At 37.2% G+C, this 20,171-nt stretch overlaps 4 protein-coding genes across 5 annotated transcripts; 2 read left to right on the top strand and 2 right to left on the bottom strand.

Moving 5' to 3' along the window:
• The first annotated feature begins 3,672 nt into the window (after window positions 1-3,672).
• cldn35 (claudin 35) lies at window positions 3,673-6,122 on the top strand. Its single transcript, XM_046835461.1, has one exon. The coding sequence runs from the start codon at window positions 5,112-5,114 to the stop codon at window positions 5,796-5,798; it is 687 nt and encodes a 228-aa protein (XP_046691417.1). The 5' UTR covers window positions 3,673-5,111; the 3' UTR covers window positions 5,799-6,122.
• A 149-nt stretch (window positions 6,123-6,271) lies between these two features.
• c19h1orf109 (c19h1orf109 homolog (H. sapiens)) lies at window positions 6,272-8,402 on the bottom strand. The gene is made up of 4 exons (XM_046835462.1): window positions 7,733-8,402; window positions 7,466-7,645; window positions 6,826-6,944; window positions 6,272-6,652 (listed from the first exon to the last, which is right to left on the bottom strand). The coding sequence occupies exons 1-4, from the start codon at window positions 7,999-8,001 to the stop codon at window positions 6,612-6,614; spliced, it is 609 nt and encodes a 202-aa protein (XP_046691418.1). The 5' UTR covers window positions 8,002-8,402; the 3' UTR covers window positions 6,272-6,611.
• Window positions 8,403-8,553: 151 nt separating this feature from the next.
• On the top strand, window positions 8,554-12,817 carry cdca8 (cell division cycle associated 8). Of its 2 annotated transcripts, none has more exons than XM_046835459.1 (11): window positions 8,554-8,708; window positions 9,034-9,134; window positions 9,607-9,735; window positions 9,851-9,888; window positions 10,424-10,496; window positions 10,592-10,656; window positions 10,750-10,829; window positions 11,100-11,195; window positions 11,831-11,960; window positions 12,081-12,167; window positions 12,252-12,817. In XM_046835459.1, the coding sequence occupies exons 1-11, from the start codon at window positions 8,569-8,571 to the stop codon at window positions 12,285-12,287; spliced, it is 975 nt and encodes a 324-aa protein (XP_046691415.1). In that variant the 5' UTR covers window positions 8,554-8,568; the 3' UTR covers window positions 12,288-12,817. The 2 variants fall into 2 exon arrangements, with proteins under 2 accessions (XP_046691415.1, XP_046691414.1); XM_046835458.1 differs by having other exon boundaries at window positions 9,031-9,134.
• Window positions 12,818-12,957: 140 nt separating this feature from the next.
• Window positions 12,958-20,107, bottom strand: LOC124376398. The gene is made up of 10 exons (XM_046835460.1): window positions 19,857-20,107; window positions 19,669-19,746; window positions 18,809-18,841; window positions 18,537-18,623; window positions 17,777-17,874; window positions 14,645-14,781; window positions 14,373-14,471; window positions 13,953-14,021; window positions 13,700-13,756; window positions 12,958-13,628 (listed from the first exon to the last, which is right to left on the bottom strand). The coding sequence occupies exons 1-10, from the start codon at window positions 19,920-19,922 to the stop codon at window positions 13,492-13,494; spliced, it is 861 nt and encodes a 286-aa protein (XP_046691416.1). The 5' UTR covers window positions 19,923-20,107; the 3' UTR covers window positions 12,958-13,491.
• Between the last annotated feature and the right edge of the window lie 64 nt (window positions 20,108-20,171).

Raw genomic sequence — 20,171 nt, 5'->3', positions numbered from 1 at the left:
AATTTAAAAGACAGTGAAATGACCTTGCTGACTTTTTAGGACACAACATCAGGGTGCATCAGCAGTACTACAGGCTACCTGAAGGTACATTACAGCTGGCGAAGATAAGTAAAGTTCATCTAGCCATGGAGAGAGGACAACTATTCTAAGGAAGAAATATAGATGAGATCCAGATTGATCCACAAGGTAAAACAGGCCTGAGTAAATAAAGATGTTTAAAAAATCTCAAATTCTATGTTATAATTAACAGGAACAGTTTAAAAACAATGTTTCCACTTATTTAGCTATAATCATTTTCTCTGAGGTTGCTGTGAGTTTACTAGAGAGAGTACTGATGGACAGTGAAGGATCAGACTCTGAAAACGAGAAAGAAAACGATGCTTCACCTCCACCCTCAAATTCTGCAGGTATGTAGTCAGCTAATGTAGGGAATTATGGAAAAGCTAGAGGCGAAATGATATATGTTATCAGTCACTTTTATCAAATGACTAATTACTTTTATTTTATTCAGGATCTTCACAAACCCCACAGAAAAAGTGGTTACAGAGGAGATCCAGGCTGTGGAAAAGACTCTAATGGACTACATCTGTTCTGGCAAGGTTCCTGGTAAAGGCCAGTGCATGGAGTGCATTGAAAAATCCCCAGCAGCACTTCAAGGGAGAGGTTGGGAGGCAGTCAAATTTTATGTAAAAAATTGCATTGATTCCATGGAGCGAAAAATTTAAAGGTGAAAAGCCTTTAATGGAAGTTTTTTTTTCCATATGTTTGTTAAAGGCAACATGTTCAGAAACATTTTAGTTCAAGTTGCTGACAAATAAATGTTAAAGAGAATTAAGATTCTTGTTTTTGTGGAATTGCCCAAATGTTCGAACTTTTAAGGTGGTTGTTAATCATGGTTTTACATAAAATATCTTCTACTTCTACCTAATATTTATATAGATATATTATATGGCAATATATCTTGCAACACGGTTGATCACATGCATGATTTGTTTTAACTTAAATAAATTCCAGTATGCACAGATCATTATTTATTTTAGACCATGATGGTGTAAATTAACATGAACATTTCCTTCTTGTGTTGTAGATACCAAAATTTAGAATTTTTTCGACTCTCAGAATTGAAGAGAATTGAATGTGTTAAACAGGAAGTGAGGTAAGGATTTTTAACTGTTTACTTTCTTAGAAATTGTCAACATAAATACAAGAGATGATTGGTAATCGTGAAAAGCAAAATAAAAATAAATAAATAAATAAAAACGGTTAAATTCTCAAATTAAACAACACTTTAGTTATGGTCTGAACTTAATCTTTATCTTTGTTAATGTTATACACAGTTATAATTGCATATAAATTGGATAATCTGCAGATAATTTATAATAGTGACACCTAGAGGTGGTTGGTGGTAAGACAAAATAGAGACATCCCCACCAGAATAGAAAAAACGGACAAAAATTGAGCTCTCTAAACTTGTGTATTTCTGAAAATAAAGATGTTTTTTTGCGATCAGAGACGGTGCAGTTCCCAAACCAGGCCGTGATGCAGCTGCTCAAGATGCTCTCAATGGTCCCTCTGTAGAACAGCGTGTGTGGGGAGACCAAGGAAACTTTAGAGAAGGGGAGATGAAGTAATCTTCTTAAAGATATTCAGAAGAAAAAAAAAAGTTCATTGGTGAGAAAATGTAGAAGACTATCTCCTATCCAAGATTAGAAATCATTAATCAATGCCCTGCTGTCAAAGATTTCATGGAGAGATGGCCAGCTCTTTTTTTAATCTGGGGTAAAGCTTAGTTCTTCTTTTGCTTGCTTGATGGTAATATGTAGATACTTCTAACATTTTGAACTCATATAAAAGACACCTGTCACAGAATCAACTTCTATTTAAACCTCTCCAGCACCATGGGCAAAACCAAAGAGCTGTCAAAGGACGTCAGAAACAAGATTGTAGACCTGCACAAGACTACAATGGGCTATAAGACCATCAGCAAGAAGCTTGGAGAGAAAGAGACCACTGTTGGTGCTATACTTAAAAAAAAATGGAAGAAATACAAGATAAGTCAATCGCTCTCGCTCTGAAGCTCCATGAAAAATCTCACCTCATGGGTTAAGGTTGATTCTGAGAAAGGTGAGGGATCAGCCCAGAATTACATGGGAGGAGCTTAATGTTCTCAAGGCAGCTGGGACCACAGTCACCAAGAAGACCATTGGTAACACACCAGGGTCTCTTTGCTCAAAAATGCACATAAATAGGTCTGTCTGAAGTTTGCCAATGAACACCTGAATGATTCAGAGAAGGCTTGGGAGAATGTGATGTGATCAGACCAAAATTGAGCTCTTAGGCATCAATTCGACTCACTGAGTTTGAGGCAGAGAAATGATGACTATGACTCCAAGAACACCATCCTCACTGTCAAACATGGAGGAGGAAACATTTTGCTTCAGGGCTGTTTCTCTGCTAAGAGTACAGGAAGACTTTACCACATCAATGGGACCATGCACTCTAAAATCTTGGATGAAAACCTCCTGGCCTCAGCCAGAACATGGGTCGTGGACGGGTTTTCCAGCATGACGATAACACAAAACATACAGCCAAAGCAAAAATCTGATGGTCTTGTAGCCCATTCCAGCCTTGTGCAGGTCTACATTCTTGTCTCTGACATCCTTTGACAGCTTTTTGGTCTTTCCTATAGTGGTGGAGAGGTTTAAATAAAAGAGGTTGATTCTGTGACAGGTGTCTTTTATATACATAACGAGTTGATATTAGGAGTATTTTCTAAAGGGACAGGACAATTTGAGTCTGTGGGAGTCAGAATTCTTGCTAATTTATTACCGGATCAAATAAGAATTAATTTATAACCTTTCTTTAATGGTTTTTTATTATTTATTTATTTTTTCTATCTCTCTCTGTTAAAATAACCCTGCCATAAAAAATTACAGACTGTTCATTTCTTTGTAAGGGAGTAAATTTACAAAATCAGCAGGGGATCAAATAATTATTTTCTCCACAGTGGATATGGGTTGTAGCTAAATTTACAACAACCTGTTGGTAAACATAACTGAGTCATGTGTAAAGACACAATTAGCATTAAATGGATCATTAGTTAAAAATATAAACGCTAAAGTGGTACAAAATGCACAATTAATACTAATCTAATGGCAGTACCTATCTGCTGGACATCTCTTTTTAGTAAGGACATCATGTCTAAGCAACCTAGCAATTCATGAATAACAAAAATTACAAATTTCATGGTTCATGGAAAAATTGTTACCCCATTTGATATTTTTAGAAAGGTTGCTGGATCATTAATTAAATTCAAATTTCTTGTAATTTTTCTTTTTGTTGCAGGTGATTGATCAGATTAAATAATCCCAATTTCTCTGTTTGTATACCATGTGTGTGAATTCTTAAAAGAACCACGTGTAAGAGGTCTCCCACCATCCCGCCACTGCTCTGTCCTTGCTGTCTTTTGTGTTTCCACCATTTGCACCTGATCCTCCCTGCTAATTTCAATTCCTGTCTTGTTGTCATGGTCACTGTTGCCAAGGAGAGGGGGTCTGCATAAAAAAAGGAAACTTGAACCAGGGATCTTGTATCCTTGATATTTAATTCATTAACCAAGACACTGATATTTACATGTAGAAAACTGAGAGCATACCAAAGAGTTGGGGAAAGAAAAACAAAACACTTGCTTGGCTTTAGTGGCAACAACAAGAAAAATACATATTTATGGTATAAAACTGCTTTCTTTGACAGATTTGCATGTTACAGATAAGTTCATTATCAATTGTAAAGTTATTGGAACTTTTTTTGCACTTAAAAAATTAATGACAGATAAAAGTATTGCACTACAATGCACAAGTCTCTACTAAAATGTTCCTAGAGATTTTTATCCTGTTTGTTTTATATCCTCATAAATGTAAGTTTATGAGAACATAAAAGAAATGAAATAAATAAAAAAATTAGCAACATCAATTCTAAGAAATGTATGGATTTTTATAAATAACATTAATTAACATTAATATTTCATTTTATTTTTATGGCTCCTAGATTGCGATTGTGTTAATTGATCCATTTAGAGATCAGGCGCTTTCCCTCCCTCTCCTCTTTCAGTGCCTCTGCCTGCATCCGCACGCACATTTGTTCAAGGACAGGATAGTATGCCAGTGCTTTCTGTTATCTGGAGGTGACAGAACTGTCATACTGAACACTTCAGTAGACGTTCACATCTCTGACTGACAGGCAATTAGATCAGCTCTATTTTATTGTTCAGAGGCGTAGCTTCCAGTCTTTGTCTGTCCTCAAGTGGCCTGAGGCTCAGTGTCCTGACTGTGTATTCCAGCTGCTACTGACAATAATCTTCAGCACACAAAAGGATCCTGGGATCCAGGGAGACTGGAAAAAGACACATCCGGTTCTCCACACCTGCACATGTGAGCTGTATCCAGACTTTATTAGCTGCATTTACAACATTTTCTACCAAAGAGGAAGATCCTTCGGAGATAATTTGTGGACGCTGTTTTTACTTAATACTGACGTCACTCATCATTTTCTGCTTTTGAAGAGATTAGATGGTCACTTGGATGAAATCCATCTTCAATCGTAGTTACCTGTGGTATCAAATGAAATCTACCTGATCCATCTGAGTAAGGCAACACCACACCAGGAGAGCAATATTGTTCCGTGACAAGCTGGATCTTTTTTTGTGTATTATATGCAAGGTGGAAAAGAACCTGGTTATAAAAAAAAAAACTGGTTCTCCAGGCACGTCATTGATTGGGTTCTCTACATCTGACTTGTGAGAAACAATAGCACCGGTCTGTTTTTTTAATTATTCATTGCTTCAAAGAAAGAGGGAGAAAGTTGGCATGGTGACGAACTGAAGGAGAACACTACAAAAAAGGCTCTGGACGAAAGCATATGAAAAATTGCTTTGTGAGGTTTTAAATTATCTGAAATCTTCAAGAAAGGAGGTAAGCAGAAATCATAAACTGACGAGCAGTTTGAGGAGGGTGTGAAGAGGAATCCGAGAAGTAACCCTAACCGGACTTGCAGCAGAAGAAAAAGTGTCGTCCCGGCTTTGGCCAGACGGGTGGTACAGAGACAGTAGCATCATGGTGAATACAGGTATGCAGCTGATCAGCTTCACCTGCGCTGTTACCGGCTGGGTGATGGCTATTGCTGTGACTGCGTTGCCCCAGTGGAAGGTCACGGCCTTCATTGGGCCCAACATTCTTACTTCGGAAATCGTTTGGCAAGGCATCTGGATGAACTGCATCTATCAGACCACTGGGCATATGCAATGCAAGACTTATGACTCGTTGTTGGCGCTGCCACCAGACATCCAGGCAGCCCGTGCACTCATGTGCGTGGCCATCTTTCTGGGCTGGCTGTCCTGCACGGTGTCCTGTTGCGGAATGAAGTGCACCACTTGCGCCGGGGATGATCGCCATGCCAAGGCTGGCATAGCGCTTTCCGGCGGGGTGCTCTTCATCCTAACAGGCCTGTGTGTACTCATCCCCGTGTCCTGGACAGCCAACACAGTGGTTCAGGACTTCTATAACCCCAATGTTCCCATCCAGAAAAAACGAGAATTGGGCCAGGCCATCTATTTGGGCTGGGCAGCTGCTGTCATTCTCATCATCAGCGGCATTGTGCTGAGCACCTCCTGCACCTACATCGAGAAAGGACACTACAGACGTGGCTATATGGGCCGCAGCTTTGCTAACTCCAGATCGTCTGTATTGGATCCCCCAAAACCCATCTCTACCAACAGTTTGCCTCTTAAGGAGTATGTCTAAGGTTGAAGGCAAGCAATAGCATTTTCATAAGACTTGAATAGTGATTATAGTGGGTTACAACAGGTTGTTATTTAAAATGCACATAGTGAAAGCTTTCAGATTGATGAGACAGCTGAATAATGGCTCTGTAGTGTTGTGTTATTTTAAATGTAGCTTTAAATATTTGTACTGTTTTTCTACTTTTCACTACTATGATGTTATGTGGGTGTACCATGATAACTGTGCTAAAGTATTTCAAAGTATTTTTTTTCTTATTTATCGATTGTGGAAACGTTCATTAGTCTGTTGATTTTTCTAAAGCAAGATACCTACTTTTTTTTCTCAAGAAACTTCTGCACATTTAAAATTTTTAAAATGATTTCAGTGTTTATGTGAAATGTGTGCTTCTAAAAGAAAATTAAATTGCTTTAAACATTATGAACTTAAGTGCACTTTTTCTCTGATTCCTGAACACGTCACACGTGATATAAACATAAGAAAGATACGTCAATTTATTTTTTTAAGAATAAAAACAGGAACTGCTTTAATGAACCTTTTAGACATCTGCAGCATACATTTTTTCTACAGCTGTAGAAATCCACAAAAAAAATGATCCTGTGTAAGTCCATTAAAACAGACTTGATAGTGATGCTGCTGTTGGGAATTCCTCCTGTAAACTACCAAAAGCAAGTTCATGCAGTGGTTGTAACATGAGAAGATTTTATACGTCACAACTTAGGTTACGGAGTTTCTCTCCGGTAATTATAGCTCAGTCACCATGGAATACATTTTTTCCAGTCAGAACATTATGAGGTAAAATCAACACACAATTGCTTAATCCGATTCCAGGAAGAAGGACACTTGACAGAGTGCATCTAAAACAACAAAACAGTGAGAAGAATAAGAAATGCATAATAATAATCATGATAAGCATTAAAAGAGCCCATTATATACATTCATGTGAAAAATAACTGAACCAAAATAATTAACTCTGAACCAAAAAAAAAAAAAAACATGGTTTAGTGCCCATTCGATAAGGACCAATTACCTGAAATTCGTTCCTCGCCGTCAGGTGAAGCTAAAGATAGCCATCTCTTTGGTGCACTTTCTAGAAGTGTAAGATCATCAGGCTTCAGTATCTGTAAAAGGTTCTTTCTTTGCATGTATCTGAATACAAAGCTAAGGACCATCATGCAGGCCTCATTCCTAGTACATCATTAAATGCCCAACCCAATCCCTTTCAAAATATGCAGTCTGCAACATCGCACAGCATATTTTATGTATCTTCTGGAAATATTTGGAGAAATTCAATCCTCTATTTCAATCAGACTATCCTAATTTCTACATAATTACCACATCTGTAAATGCTTGAATATGCTGCACCAGTTCTTTTTTGGAACCAATTTTTTTTTTCTCTTAATTTTTCATTCTAGGAATATATTAAATCTAAGTAAATATTATTAATAATCTGTTTTGGGTTTATCAGATATTCATTTACAGTACCAAATCACATCCCAAGCCATATGACTGACAGGGCTTCAGTGGTATGTTTAGGTAACCACTATCCTGTTACATCCAACTGGCTGGCAGCAACAAAGAGACTGGAGATCATTCATTTTCAATGAGAGCTGGTGACATCCTAAGAGACGTTAACGAAAATACAAAAAAAAGTGTCAGATCTGGGATACTGTATCCGATAGTAGCGTTCCGTGTCCTGTAGCCACTCCAGCATGTCTGAGATAGATGGCGAAAGAGCACATCTGGCCACACATGTGCTAATTGGAAGGGAGTCAGAGTTTTGCTCATACATCTTGAAAACTGCACACACATGCTTAATGACTGAATCTCGCACTGATCCAAAAGCATTTCTGTAAAAAAACGGCAAACCAAGGTTTCATGGTGAGTACAGAAAATAATGATTTTATTTTCTAGGTTTTTAAAAAAATGCAACTCACACTTTCTCCCTTAATTGGTTCAGGACTGTGTCTATAGCATTCAGGAGTTTGTACTGAAGGAGCTCAGGGAGGTTTGGAAAAGTCCCGAGTGGAGTTTTTTCTATTTCAGTGCGCTTCAGCGCCCTCAGCTGTTCTGCCAGGTTCCCCAAAGAGCTCACCAAAGATGAACACTCATCAAGCACTCCCCTCCAAACAGTCTGATTCTCTTTTATATTCTGAAAACACTTTCTGAGTTCTTGGTGCAACTTTAAAACCGCTGGCTGAGACATGATCACACTTTCAGCCCAAACTAATAAGTGATCACACAGATTACATCCTGATCACCATTATTGCCTTACGGACACGATTATCACAGTTACACGGGAACAAACGAGCTACGTTATATAAATAAATAAATAAATAAATAACGGAATATCTCAAACTTGACACCTTTAGATAACGATTTCGCTTCAGTACGCGTGTGCCAGTGTAGTATTTCCGGTTTTTGCGCCGATGCCACAAGATAACCAATCCAAACGCGCCATCTACACGGTCTTGCAATAAGCTCTGCCGTGATTGGTCTATGTGTTCTGTCGCCTTTAATTAGCGTCTGAATCAGCTGATCGATTCCTAAAATGTTTTGGTCGATTCTGAGTCAATTTGAGACAATACATTTTAATGTAGTCAAAAACAAACTTGAAACGAAAATATTGTTTTTGTAAAGATTTCAAACAGCGGCGTTTCAGATAAATCAGTGTTGCGTTATAGCTTTTACAACAATGTTGCTTCGTATTGCGTTAACTTTGGGTTCGACTCTCGAAGAGTCGAATCTTTTTTAACAGACGGCAAAGACCCGTATGAGTGACGTAACACAGTACGCCGGCTGCTCATTGGCTGGTATATTTCAACCAGTAAATTTGAATAGATTTTTGCCAACTGCTGGAGTAGGTCGGGAAGCGGCAGAAAACCGAAGTAAAAAGTACATTATCTTCAACAGGTAAAAGGAAAATCAATTACATTGTGTGAAAGGCGTTATAGGATCTAAGGACGATCTGTATTAATTTATTGTTTATGTTGTTGAAAATGGAGATGCATTTTCCTGTAGTCTGAACAGGACCAAGCTGATGCGGCTAATCACAGTAACGTTCGACTGATCATTAGTCAGATTTGGTTTGGAGCTTGTTTTATGCAATATTCACATTAAACTGGGGTGCTTGAGGCGAAAATAGTAGCGAGTACTATCTAATAAGCAGCAGCAATAACAACAACAACCAGCACATGTTTAGTTTGTAATCAGATTTTCTGTGTTGTTTTTCCAGCAGGATCAACATGGCGCCCAGAAAAAGAACCACTAATGCCAAGAACAAAAAGAACAGCAAGATGCCCAAACTGGAAGCTTTTCTGCTCGATTTTGATGATGAAGGTGTGTGATTTATATGATCACACACTGTATTTCTAATGGGATCATTGTGTTTAACCGCACATGCCATGTGTCCACTATCTCATTACAGACTTCTTTTATTTAAAATATTCTCTCATTATTAGCATGTACACTGTGTGTACAAAATAATTAAAAGTGCTTAAAATTCAACACACAATTCACTCTTGATTCCAGAGTACTCATCACTGAGACATGCCTTAATTATCACATGTACATTACATAGCTGTGAAATGCTTTCTTTGCATATCAGCACATTAGGACTAGTTCAGAGCACAGGGTCAGTCATGATACTGTGCCCAGAGGGTTAAGGTTTTTGCTAAAGGCCCAACACTGGCAGCTTGGTGGTGATGGGGTTTGTGAGCCCAAGTATCTATCTACATTTGTTGAGCATTTGATATTGGTGTCGTATACAACTTTTCATTTATTTAAAAACATTTTTTTTTTTTTTTTTTAGTAAATACAATCATTAAGAGGTTGCATGAGAAGACCAACCACCTTCTTAAAGATGCAGACAACCTGTACAACATGACTCTGATCAAGCTTCCAATGGCAGTGCGGCATATGAACTGGATTCAGTATTGTGGTATGTATCTCATGCCCTACTGTATTTTTCACCACCTGCTTTCTCATTCATTTCACTGATTGTACTACAGTGTGTTTCATGAGTAATCAAAATCTTTCCTACATCTGCTCATTAGGATCTGAAAAGCCAGAAACTCCTGTGGATGAATCCAAGGTAAGTCTGCTTTGTGTAGTTTCAGATTCTTAACCACAATGGCATGTTGTTTAACGTTGATTAATGAACTGTATGTGATTATAGGGGTGTAATGTGTTTTACATTTATGCTTGGACATAGAGACTTTGTCATTGTAGTGTATACAATGCAATTAGTTTAGTAGCTCTCAGAGACCAGCATAAATAAGAGAAAAAACAAAAGATAATTGCACTAAAATATGACATATGTACAATGAAATATAGGTGCAGTGGGACTTAGTGCAAACATGATTATCAGAAATAATGAAATATTGCACAAGTTATACTAATAATACCTGCTAACTGATTATGATGATGATGATGCTAAATAAATAATAGTAGTCTGTGTGTGTGTGTGTGTGTGTGTGTGTGTGTGTGTGTGTTACAGGTATATGCACATTATATTTACCAAAGCAGTGCATGGGTCATGAGAATTTTGAGCTTTAAAAACGGGGCCCATGGCCAAAAAGATTAAATACTGTAATTTTTGTCTGAATCTTTTAATTTGTCCAATTCAGCAAAAGGAGGAAGCTGCTCAGGTGGAGCTCACCATCGCTCAAGATCATACAATTCCCCTCAAGTCTTCCAATGGTGATTTTAATTTTCCTCGCTTACCCTTTTTGTTTTCGCTCTTTGTATTCTCTTTTATCAATCATATCATATGGGTTTTGCCAATATTCATGTAGATTCAAAGTCCAGTGTAAAGCCTGAGGATGAAGAGAATTCGGTCCCGAAGTCTACAACCAAAAAGGTCAGAGCAGAAACAGTTGGGTGCAATTGCAGTATATTATAACTGCAATTAATTTTGCCCTTGTTGATTCTGATGTTTTGCTGCTTGCAACAGGGAAGACCAAAGAAAGCACCATCAACTACCAAGAAGGCTAGAGCCCTCTCTGTAAGCAAGCAGAATGGCACTATTAGAAAGTAAGTAATGTTTCTTTATTTATATATGCGCTCACTGCACACTTGCATAGGAAAACCTATATACCTGCAAAGTATTTACTTTCCAATTAGTCAATCATGGGATTTAACACAATACATAACATCAAGCAGACACTAATCAGGAGCTTCCCATTCAGTAGAACATCAGAATTAAGGATGAGTTTAATCACTCAGTGAGTGAGTCTGTATTGTTCAATTTTCTCGATTCATTTCATTCATAAAATATTTATTTGGTCTTGTGTGTGTATATAGATCCACCAGGAAGCCCATGGTTACCCCTGCCAGAAGTTTCCTAGACTCTTCCATCATGGGTCCAACTCCACTCGTCACACCCAGATTTGACTCCAGGTAATTTTATGAGATTTTCTGTCTCTTGGGATGGAAACTGCCTATTATGCCTAATGTTTAATCAAAATTGTTTTTTTTGTTTGTTATTAATACTCTGGGATTAAATAGACAAAAATTACAGTACTACAGAGCACAATCCTTTTTTTTTTTTTTTTTTTTTTTTTTTGGTATGATAGGTGAGTTATATTTGAATGATTCCTATTGTTCACAAAGCTCCATTTCCAGCATATGCAGTACCCCATTCAGTGGTCTAGGGAAGGGGATAAGAGTATAAAACACTGGACTTCTGAAATGCCAGCAATCTGAAACTGCTGGGCTCATGAGCCTGCTGAATTTCAGGTGCTGCAATTGTAAAAATGAAATCATTGTGGGTTGCGCTTTATATTTTGTCTGCTAAATGTGGTGAAGCCAAACACAAACAAGCGTCCAGACCAGAGATTATCATAATAGATTTACTAAGTACCATTGTTTGGTTTCATATCTTCTATTCCAAAATAATGCAGTTGTTCGATTGCTCTGTTGTATAAAGACATGTACAATGTAAAATAAATTGTATACAAATAACTGGTGTACTAACATTTTTTATTATTTTAAAATGGCAGGTTCGAATAACGTCTCGTATTCTCTCTTTCCAGGTTGCCAAAGACCCCAGCAATACGAGTTCCTCGTCACAGAGAGAAGGTGTACAGCATCTCTGTGAATGGCTCTCCCATCGCTGGAGGAACTGAAGATATTGTCATCAATGTTCCTCTGGGCAATGGAGAGGTTAGTGTTTTCCCACTGTAAAGTTAAACCACACTTTAAGGAAAACGGAGAGGTTTTGTGAACGTCGTTTTATTTCATAATGAAGCCCGAAAGTAATCACAGCTGCTGGTCTGTTTTCAGTGCATTCAGCTGCTGGCCAGCGAGATGAATTCTGTTGATCTGAGTCAGCTGGATGAGAAAGCAATTCAAAGTATCAGGAAGCTGCAGGTATATCTATTTTCATCGAAGTTATTACACAGTAAACCATCCATACATTCTAAAAAGCGAACGGTTTCTTATTTGCTTGCACAGAATCGACTCACAGCTCTCTGTGGAGCCTCAGAATAAAGAGCCTGCAATCCAGCGACAATTTCAGCGCTTCGTAAACACCATCCTGTATTTTAAATCATTGTTTTATATCAGAACTTTTAGTTCTTATTGTTGTTGTTTTGCTTTTTATGTTTTAGCTACAGATATTTCATCAATTTTCCTGTTCTATATTGTCATGGGCATTTTCTCAATGTACTTGTAGTCACAGTGTACTGTTCAGGTGTGCATTATTTTGTAAATATGCTCAAAATAGTAACCAGATGGTTTCCTTTTGTTATGTAAATGTGTTTCCTGATATTTATCTGTAATTCTGCTGCTTTCTTTGAGGAACAGAAGTACTGGATGTGTCTCCCAGAGCTAAGGACATGTGTAGAATAGTGTCACTACATTTAAAATCCTTAAGTGATTTTGTCCAAATTGACTAATTGAATGTTTGACATTTGTAATTTGAGCTAGTCTCTTTTGTGGGTAAAACATCCAGCTACTTGAAAACTGTGTAATGTATGTATAAAAGAAATTCAACCCCATAAACAACTTTAAAAAGCAAATCAATGCTTTTTGGTGTGTGTAACTGTTTCCTGGTTTTCTTCTTTAATCAATGTAGAAATATTTATTTTTTTATTTGGGCTATAAAAAGCACAACTGCACAGCTAAAGTCAATCGACTCTTAAAAGAAATGGAGTAAAACTGATTTAAATGGCATTTAATCATCACCACACTATTACACTGAACGATTTCTCCTCAGCCGTGTCAAGACTCAAGAGCAGGTTTTTTCCCCCCAAATTGAAATTAAGACAATGTAGGACTGTAGGAGAATCTTTTACACAGTACAACAATGCTGATGAACGCTTGGTGGTAAACTCTTTCCTAAAAAAAAAAAAAAAAAAAAGTGCCTCAGCTGTGTCATGTGACTAAATATGAACACGACTCTCCCAAAAAGTATGCGGAAGATGGTTAATGCTTTCAGCTAAACCCTCTTTGAATTTCACAGGTTTCCGATTCTCTAATTGTGTACTCAATTATTGTCCAGTCCTTTTTTTTTCATTGCTCATTACACCATTTATTCAAGTATGAATTCTGTCTAATCTTGTATATAAAATGGTCATAGTATGTTTCACAGTGTTGTGACATTGAAATATGGACATAAGCAACTAACATACAAATGTGTACAGGAATCAGCCAAGAAAACCTTTTACATTAAATGCATGTCTTTACAGTGTAGCTAAGGTTGACAGATGGCTCCTGGAGCAGTTGCTCTGGCCCAGTCTGCAGAGTTTCCCCCCAAACAGGTCACCATGTCTTGGAGAAGACCTGTGATCTCAGGTAGTTCTTTAGCACAGGAGGCTTCTGCAGAGCCAACTGGAATCACAAATCACATGTAATTACATAATAATACACCTCCTGACTAATAAATTATACATTTCAATTACCATTTATGGACTTCTTGAATGCGAATTTTGGGATGTCATAGATGCTTTCAGCTGTGTCTGAAATAGGAAAGATCAAAGCAAACAGTGAGTGAAAGTTGAACAATTAATTGATAAGATAGAAAATAAATAAGGGGGCAGTGAATTGAGTGAAAAAACTGTGTGATGAAATGATTGAGGGAGAAGGTGATACTAGTGCATGATTAAGTGAGTAAATATGCAGAGGATGAGAGTAAAAGATGAGGTGGACATGTACCATGTTCTCGCTCACTGGCTCGCCGGTTTGATGGAGGTGTATCATAAATGACTTCCTCATACTCCAGGGCTGGAAATACATGATACTACTTACAAACAGTATAAACATTTTCAACAGTAAACTATTAAGATGGTGTGTTTATTGTTAGTTTATCTAATAAATGTAATTTAAACACACATCTGCTCTCTAAAGATGCTAGTGAACAATGGAAGCTTGTCTCCCACATTTTTTTTTCTACATTTATATCAGTTTAGCTATGCAATGGTTGTGACTTGTTTGTAACAGTCTCATGTCTCCAGGGCAAAATGAAAGAAGCAAATATCAGACATATCTTGTCTGCTCAGAATAGTTTTGACTTACATTAACAGAAAGTGTGCAAACTGAATTTTTGCAATTAAAAAAAAGAACAAATGCACAAACGTTTGCAAACGGGCAGGACATCATAATCGTTCTCAGGTTCAATCACATCATCCTGCTGTTTGACATCAGCCTCTGGGAACTGACTGTTATAGGGCATGCCTGAGGTCATAAAGTCATAGAAATAAATTAGTAACATCCTTTTTTTTTGTATAATTAAAATAGAAAATAAGAATATATCAGTTTCATTCAAAGGTCAATTACATGAATACATTAAACTACTGTAATGGATTAAAATGATTACAAAATTAGAAACACAGTTCAGTAAAACATACTAAGATCAACGTAGATAGGTGAGATTGGTGTTACAGCAACAGATTGTATGTTGGGTGGCAGCCGTGAGTCGTGAGGAGACTGTAAGTCGCTGCATGAGCTTGACCAAGATCTGCACTCGTGATCTAATCCAGGCTCCCTGCATGTACATATAAAGTCCATACACATACATTATATCCATCCATCCATCCATCCAGAGACAGAAAGAGAAAAAGAGTACACCTCTCACATTTCAGCAACCATTTTAGTATATTTTCAAGGGACAATAACTATAGAAATTAATCTATATTTTAGAGAAGTCAATGTGCAGCTTGTATAGTAGTGTAGATTTAGTGTCACTCTAAGTGATAACAGCTTTATGTCATTTAAACATGCCAAAGCCACATGTCCTATTTATTATGGTTTTGTCTGCTTGACAGGACCATACACATTTGTGTATCTTGTATTAGAGCAGTTTAAATTTGGTGCTTTGAGTACACCTCTCTCATACTGACCACTGGAGGATTTGAGAATTAGAATTGTTGCTCTCCACAAAGACGGCCAAGGCTATAAGAAGATCAGTAAAACCCTGAAACTGAGTTGCAGTACAGTGGCATATAGAGGTTTTCAAAAAAGTGTTTCATTTGGAACAGGCCTTGCAAGGGTCCATCAAAGAAGTTGAGTCCTTGTGCTGTGCGTCAGGTGCAGAAGCTGCTTTAAAAAACAGACACGTGAGTGCTGGCAGCATTGATTTAGAGGTTGCAAAAGTGGAAGGTCTGTTTGTCAGTGCTCAGACCATACGCTACACACTGTAAATCAGTTTGCATGGCCGTTGTCCAGGAAGAAAGCCTCTTCTGAAGTTGTCTCAATAGAAAGCCCTCAAATGGTTTGCTGAAGACAACCTGTTCAAAAGCATGAATTACTGAAACCATGTCCAGTGGTCTGATGAGACTAAGATAAACTTGTTTGGCTCAGGTGGTGTCCAGCATGTTTGGTGACGCCCTGGTGAGGAGAACCAAGAAATTTGTGTCTTGCATACAGTCAATAGTGGTGGTAGCATCATGGTCTGGGGCTGCATAAATGTTGCTGGTACTGGGGAAATGCGGTTCATTGAGGGGAAACATAGATTCCAACATGAAAAATCAAACACAATCCCAAAACACACCACCAAGATGAGGTCGAGGAAGTTTAAGGTAAAGGTGATGTAGTGGCCAAGACTACAGACCTGAACCTATTGAGTACCTCTGGGGCATTCCCAAGCAGAAGGTGGAGAAGTGTCATGTGTCTAACATCCAGCAGATCCGTAATGTTATTATGGAGGAGTAGAAGAGGATCCCAGCAACCTGTGCAACTCTGGTGAATTCCATGGCTATTAGGATTAAGACAGTGCTTGACATGTTCACTTAGGGTGAACTCACCTTTGTTGGCAGCTATTTTGACAATAATGGCTGGATGTTATATTTTAAGAGGACAGTAAATCTCTACTGCTATACAAGCTGCACACTGACTACTCTAAAGTATCCACGTTTCATTTGTATAGTATTGTCCATTTAGAAGATATACTAAAATGTGAGGGGTGTACTCACTTTTATGAGATACTATATATAGTTAGGCCCAGAAATATTTGTACAGTGACACAATATTTATAATTTGGGCTACGCATGCCACTACATCGGATTTGAAATGAAACCGAGATGCAATTAAATAGGACTTTCAGAGTTACCTCACTTCAGGGGCTCAAAAGTAATTGGACAAATTAACATTACCGTAAATAAAATGTTAATTTTTAATACTCTGTTGAGAATCCTTTGGAGGCAATGATTGCCTAAAGTCTTGAACCCACAGACATCACCAAACGCTGGTTTTCCTCTTTTGTGGTGCTTTGCTAGGCCTTTATTTCAGCTGTCTTCAGTTGTTGCTTGTCTGTGGGTCTTTCTGCCTTAAGTTTTGTCTTGAACAAGTAAAATGCATGCTCGATTGGGTTGAGATCTGGTGATTGACTTGGCCATTGCAGAATATTCCACTTCTTTGCTTTAAAAAAAACTCCTGGGTTGCTTTAGCAGTATGTTTTTGGTCATTGTCCATCTGTACTGTGAAGCGCCGTCCAGAAAGCATATCCTGATGTCTTCTGTCACATCATCAACAAACACTAGTGACCCAGTGCCATTGGAAGCCATGCATGCTCATGCCATCACACTGCCTCCACCATGTTTTACAGAGAATGTAGTGTTCTTTATTTCATAAGCTATTTTAAGTCTTCTCCATACTTTCTTTTTTCCAATCATTCTGGTACAGGTTAATCTTAGTTTCATACTGGGTCGGCTTCTTTAGATGTTTTTTTGGCAAAGTCCTATCTGGCTTTTCTATTTTTTGAGTCTGATTAATGGTTTGCACCTTGCGATGAACTCTCTGTATTTGCTCCCATGAGGTCTTCTCTTTATGGTAGACTTAGATACTGATACACCAACTTCCTGCAGAGTGTTCTTCACTTCGGTGGATGTTGTGAAGGGGTTTTTCTTCACCATGGAAAGTATCCTGCGATCATTCACCACTGTTGTCTTCCGTGGACGTCCAGGCCTTTTTAAGTTCCCGTGTTCACCAGTATGCTCTTTTTTTTCCTCAGAATGTACCAAACACTCTTGATTTGGCCACTCCTAACATTTCTGCTATCACTCTGATGGATTTCTTCTTTTTTTTTTCATTGTAATGATGGTCTGTTGCACTTTCATTGAGAGTTCTTTCGACTGCATGTTGGGATTCAAAGCAACAGGTGCCAAACAGAAATGCCACACCTGAAATCAATTCCAGACCTTCTGCTCAATTAATGATGGATTAATGAGGAAACAGCCAATACAGCCAATGAAATAGCTTTTGAGGCAATTGTCCAATTACTTTTGGCCCCTTGAAAAAATGAGGCAGCTACAAATTAAGGAGCTGTAATTCCTAAACTCTTCTTCCAATTTTGATGTAAATGGTCAAATTACAGTAGAGAGTCTGCACTTTAAGCCCATTATATAACTACATTTTAAATAAAAACAATATATTTTTGGGCCTGTACACATATAAACACATACATAATTCATTTTCTAATTTTTTATTTATCTCTTGGCAAAAATTGGTATCAGTGTGTAATGGCGATCTGACGGCAGTGTTACCAGTTAGAGTTCGGCTCAGTGGTGTTACACACATTATGGTTCATTGCTTGTAAAATCTGGCACATCCAATGCTGTCTGAGGTCTGCTGTTTCTGCAGCCTGTTGGTAAATACCCCTCATTAATTAAATTAATATAATAAATAAATATTAATGAATGAAATAAACAGTGAAATAAATGAGCCAAGCACCAAGTGGCTAAATATTAAACTTTTTTTATGCTTTCAAAGTCAAATCATTGATCAGGAAGTAAGTAAAATAAATGAATGGGAGTAGTATGACATTTCTCATGGCTTTTTTTGAATGTTTAAAGTTCATGGGTAAACTTGTGGACAGCTTTAAACAGAAGTGCTGTTGGCGTCGAACATTTAATATGTTTTCTAAAAATGTAATCATTATGATTCATAGTTGCGTTGCAACTTTTTCCAACTGCAACAAAAGCAAATAGTGCGACACTTTTTTGCCTTGTTTTGTTCTTAACAAATTTACATTTACATATTAGTTACTTTTTATTCATTATAATGCACTTTAGTTAAACAGGACACCCAATTTAACATTTAAATATAAAATTGAGTTCCCCACAGTTTGCATTAAGCGGATGACTTATACAAGAAAAAAGAGATCGAAAAAATAAAAAAATGATCCCTTTTTTGAAACGGTACTTTCCAATAAACTCATATAGGAGAATGCGTTTCTATACAAGCTGGCAAATGAATATAGATCACATCCTCAAACACGTAGTACTGAGAAGGATGAGAACTCACCAGGACTTTCCTCTTCCCGTTTTTCAGTGCGATCTCAAAAGTATAGTGCTTTTTCTTAGTGTGTGTTAGTTCACGCACAGACTCGACCTGTTAAACACCAACCACAAAACAATGATGCCACAGCGATCAATTTAAATGAGGATGTGACTGTTGGGGGGAAAAAATATTTTTAACAGCTCAGATTAAAACCACAGGTAATTATGGTTATCAGTGAAAGCCATCATTCATTTGACCACACAGTAAGATATCTAGAATCTGAAGCCACAACTTACTTCAGAAAGGTAATACTTTCCTCTGAGGTCTGTCTGTCAGAGAGGAAATAAACAAACAAACAAACACCAGATTGGAATGCACTGATTCTCACTGTTTAAAGTAAAGCCCAAAATGAACTTTACACTATAGATACCAGGATAACACTGTAAATTGTATGCCAAAATTATCACACACAATCTAATAATAATATTCAGATAATAGTAATAAAAAAATTAATAAACAAATCTTCAAATCAAATTATGAACTTTAACATGACCACCAGTTTTTAAACTACGTAACATACCTTTTGTCGTATAGTGGGTCAAGCAGAGTCACATAAGACATTTTTATAAAAGTGCTTGATGATTTAGGGTATTTTTTTTTTTGCAGAACTACTACCTACTACTTTTACTATTACTTTCCCTTTTCTGTGTTATTGTACAGTCACTCTGGATTTCCAATTGTAAAAATTTTTAAAGTATGTAATGACCATGTATTTGAGTTTAATTATTATTTTATATTTGATGTGATTCAAATGAATATGCTTATTGGTACATGCAATTACAAATGAAATGCACAAATAAATTTTTAATGTACAATTAAACATTACAGTGTTCTGAACCTCACTTTCTTGCCTATCTGCTCATTTCAAAGCTCTTTGGTTGAAAAAGACACTAATGAAGGTGAACAGAAATGAAACCAGCTGCTTTCAAAATGCACAATGAACACAATGGACCAGTTTTCTAGACATAATGCCATTATTGTTAAACCTTTTTAATGTTATGTGTAACAAATTAAGAGAACATATCTACAGAAAAGCTGGATTTCAATACAAAAACATCTGAAGGTGTCACGGCTGAAATATGACACAAATACTTACAATGTTCCCATGTTTTCTATTGTAGAAGAAAAGGGTTGCGTTATGAAGTTTGAACCAGTAAGTAGCCCATCTCAGCCTCTAAAATAATCAGGAAAAGGATGTAGTCATGAAGTTTTGATCACCTCATGATTGAAATTATTTTAAAAACATTATATAATTTGTATGAACTTTAAAGATTTATCACTTACTATTTTATCTTTTCTTTTCTTTAGAAACCCTTGGCACAATGGCATACATACTTCTCCAGCAAACATGTTCACCTGCTTCACTGCTGCTGATTTCTGAACTCAATGTGACAATTGATAAACATTAACACATCACTTCCTGTTTTTGGAGGTCCTCTTTCAGGTTATAAATTTTCCCAATTCTGTTTTTTAACCTTACAGGGACTAACAGGGATGTTTTTGTTAATAGTCACTAAAAAAGGTGCCAATACTTTAAACCTCTAACATTTACATACATTATTATTACTACTTTATTAACGATAGGAAGAAATGTTGAAC

This window comes from Silurus meridionalis, chromosome 22, assembly GCF_014805685.1.
Source record: "Silurus meridionalis isolate SWU-2019-XX chromosome 22, ASM1480568v1, whole genome shotgun sequence".
NCBI classification, from domain to species: Eukaryota; Metazoa; Chordata; class Actinopteri; order Siluriformes; family Siluridae; genus Silurus; species Silurus meridionalis.
Note: the sequence above shows the minus strand (reverse complement) of the source record. Positions and strands in the feature narration are given on the sequence as shown.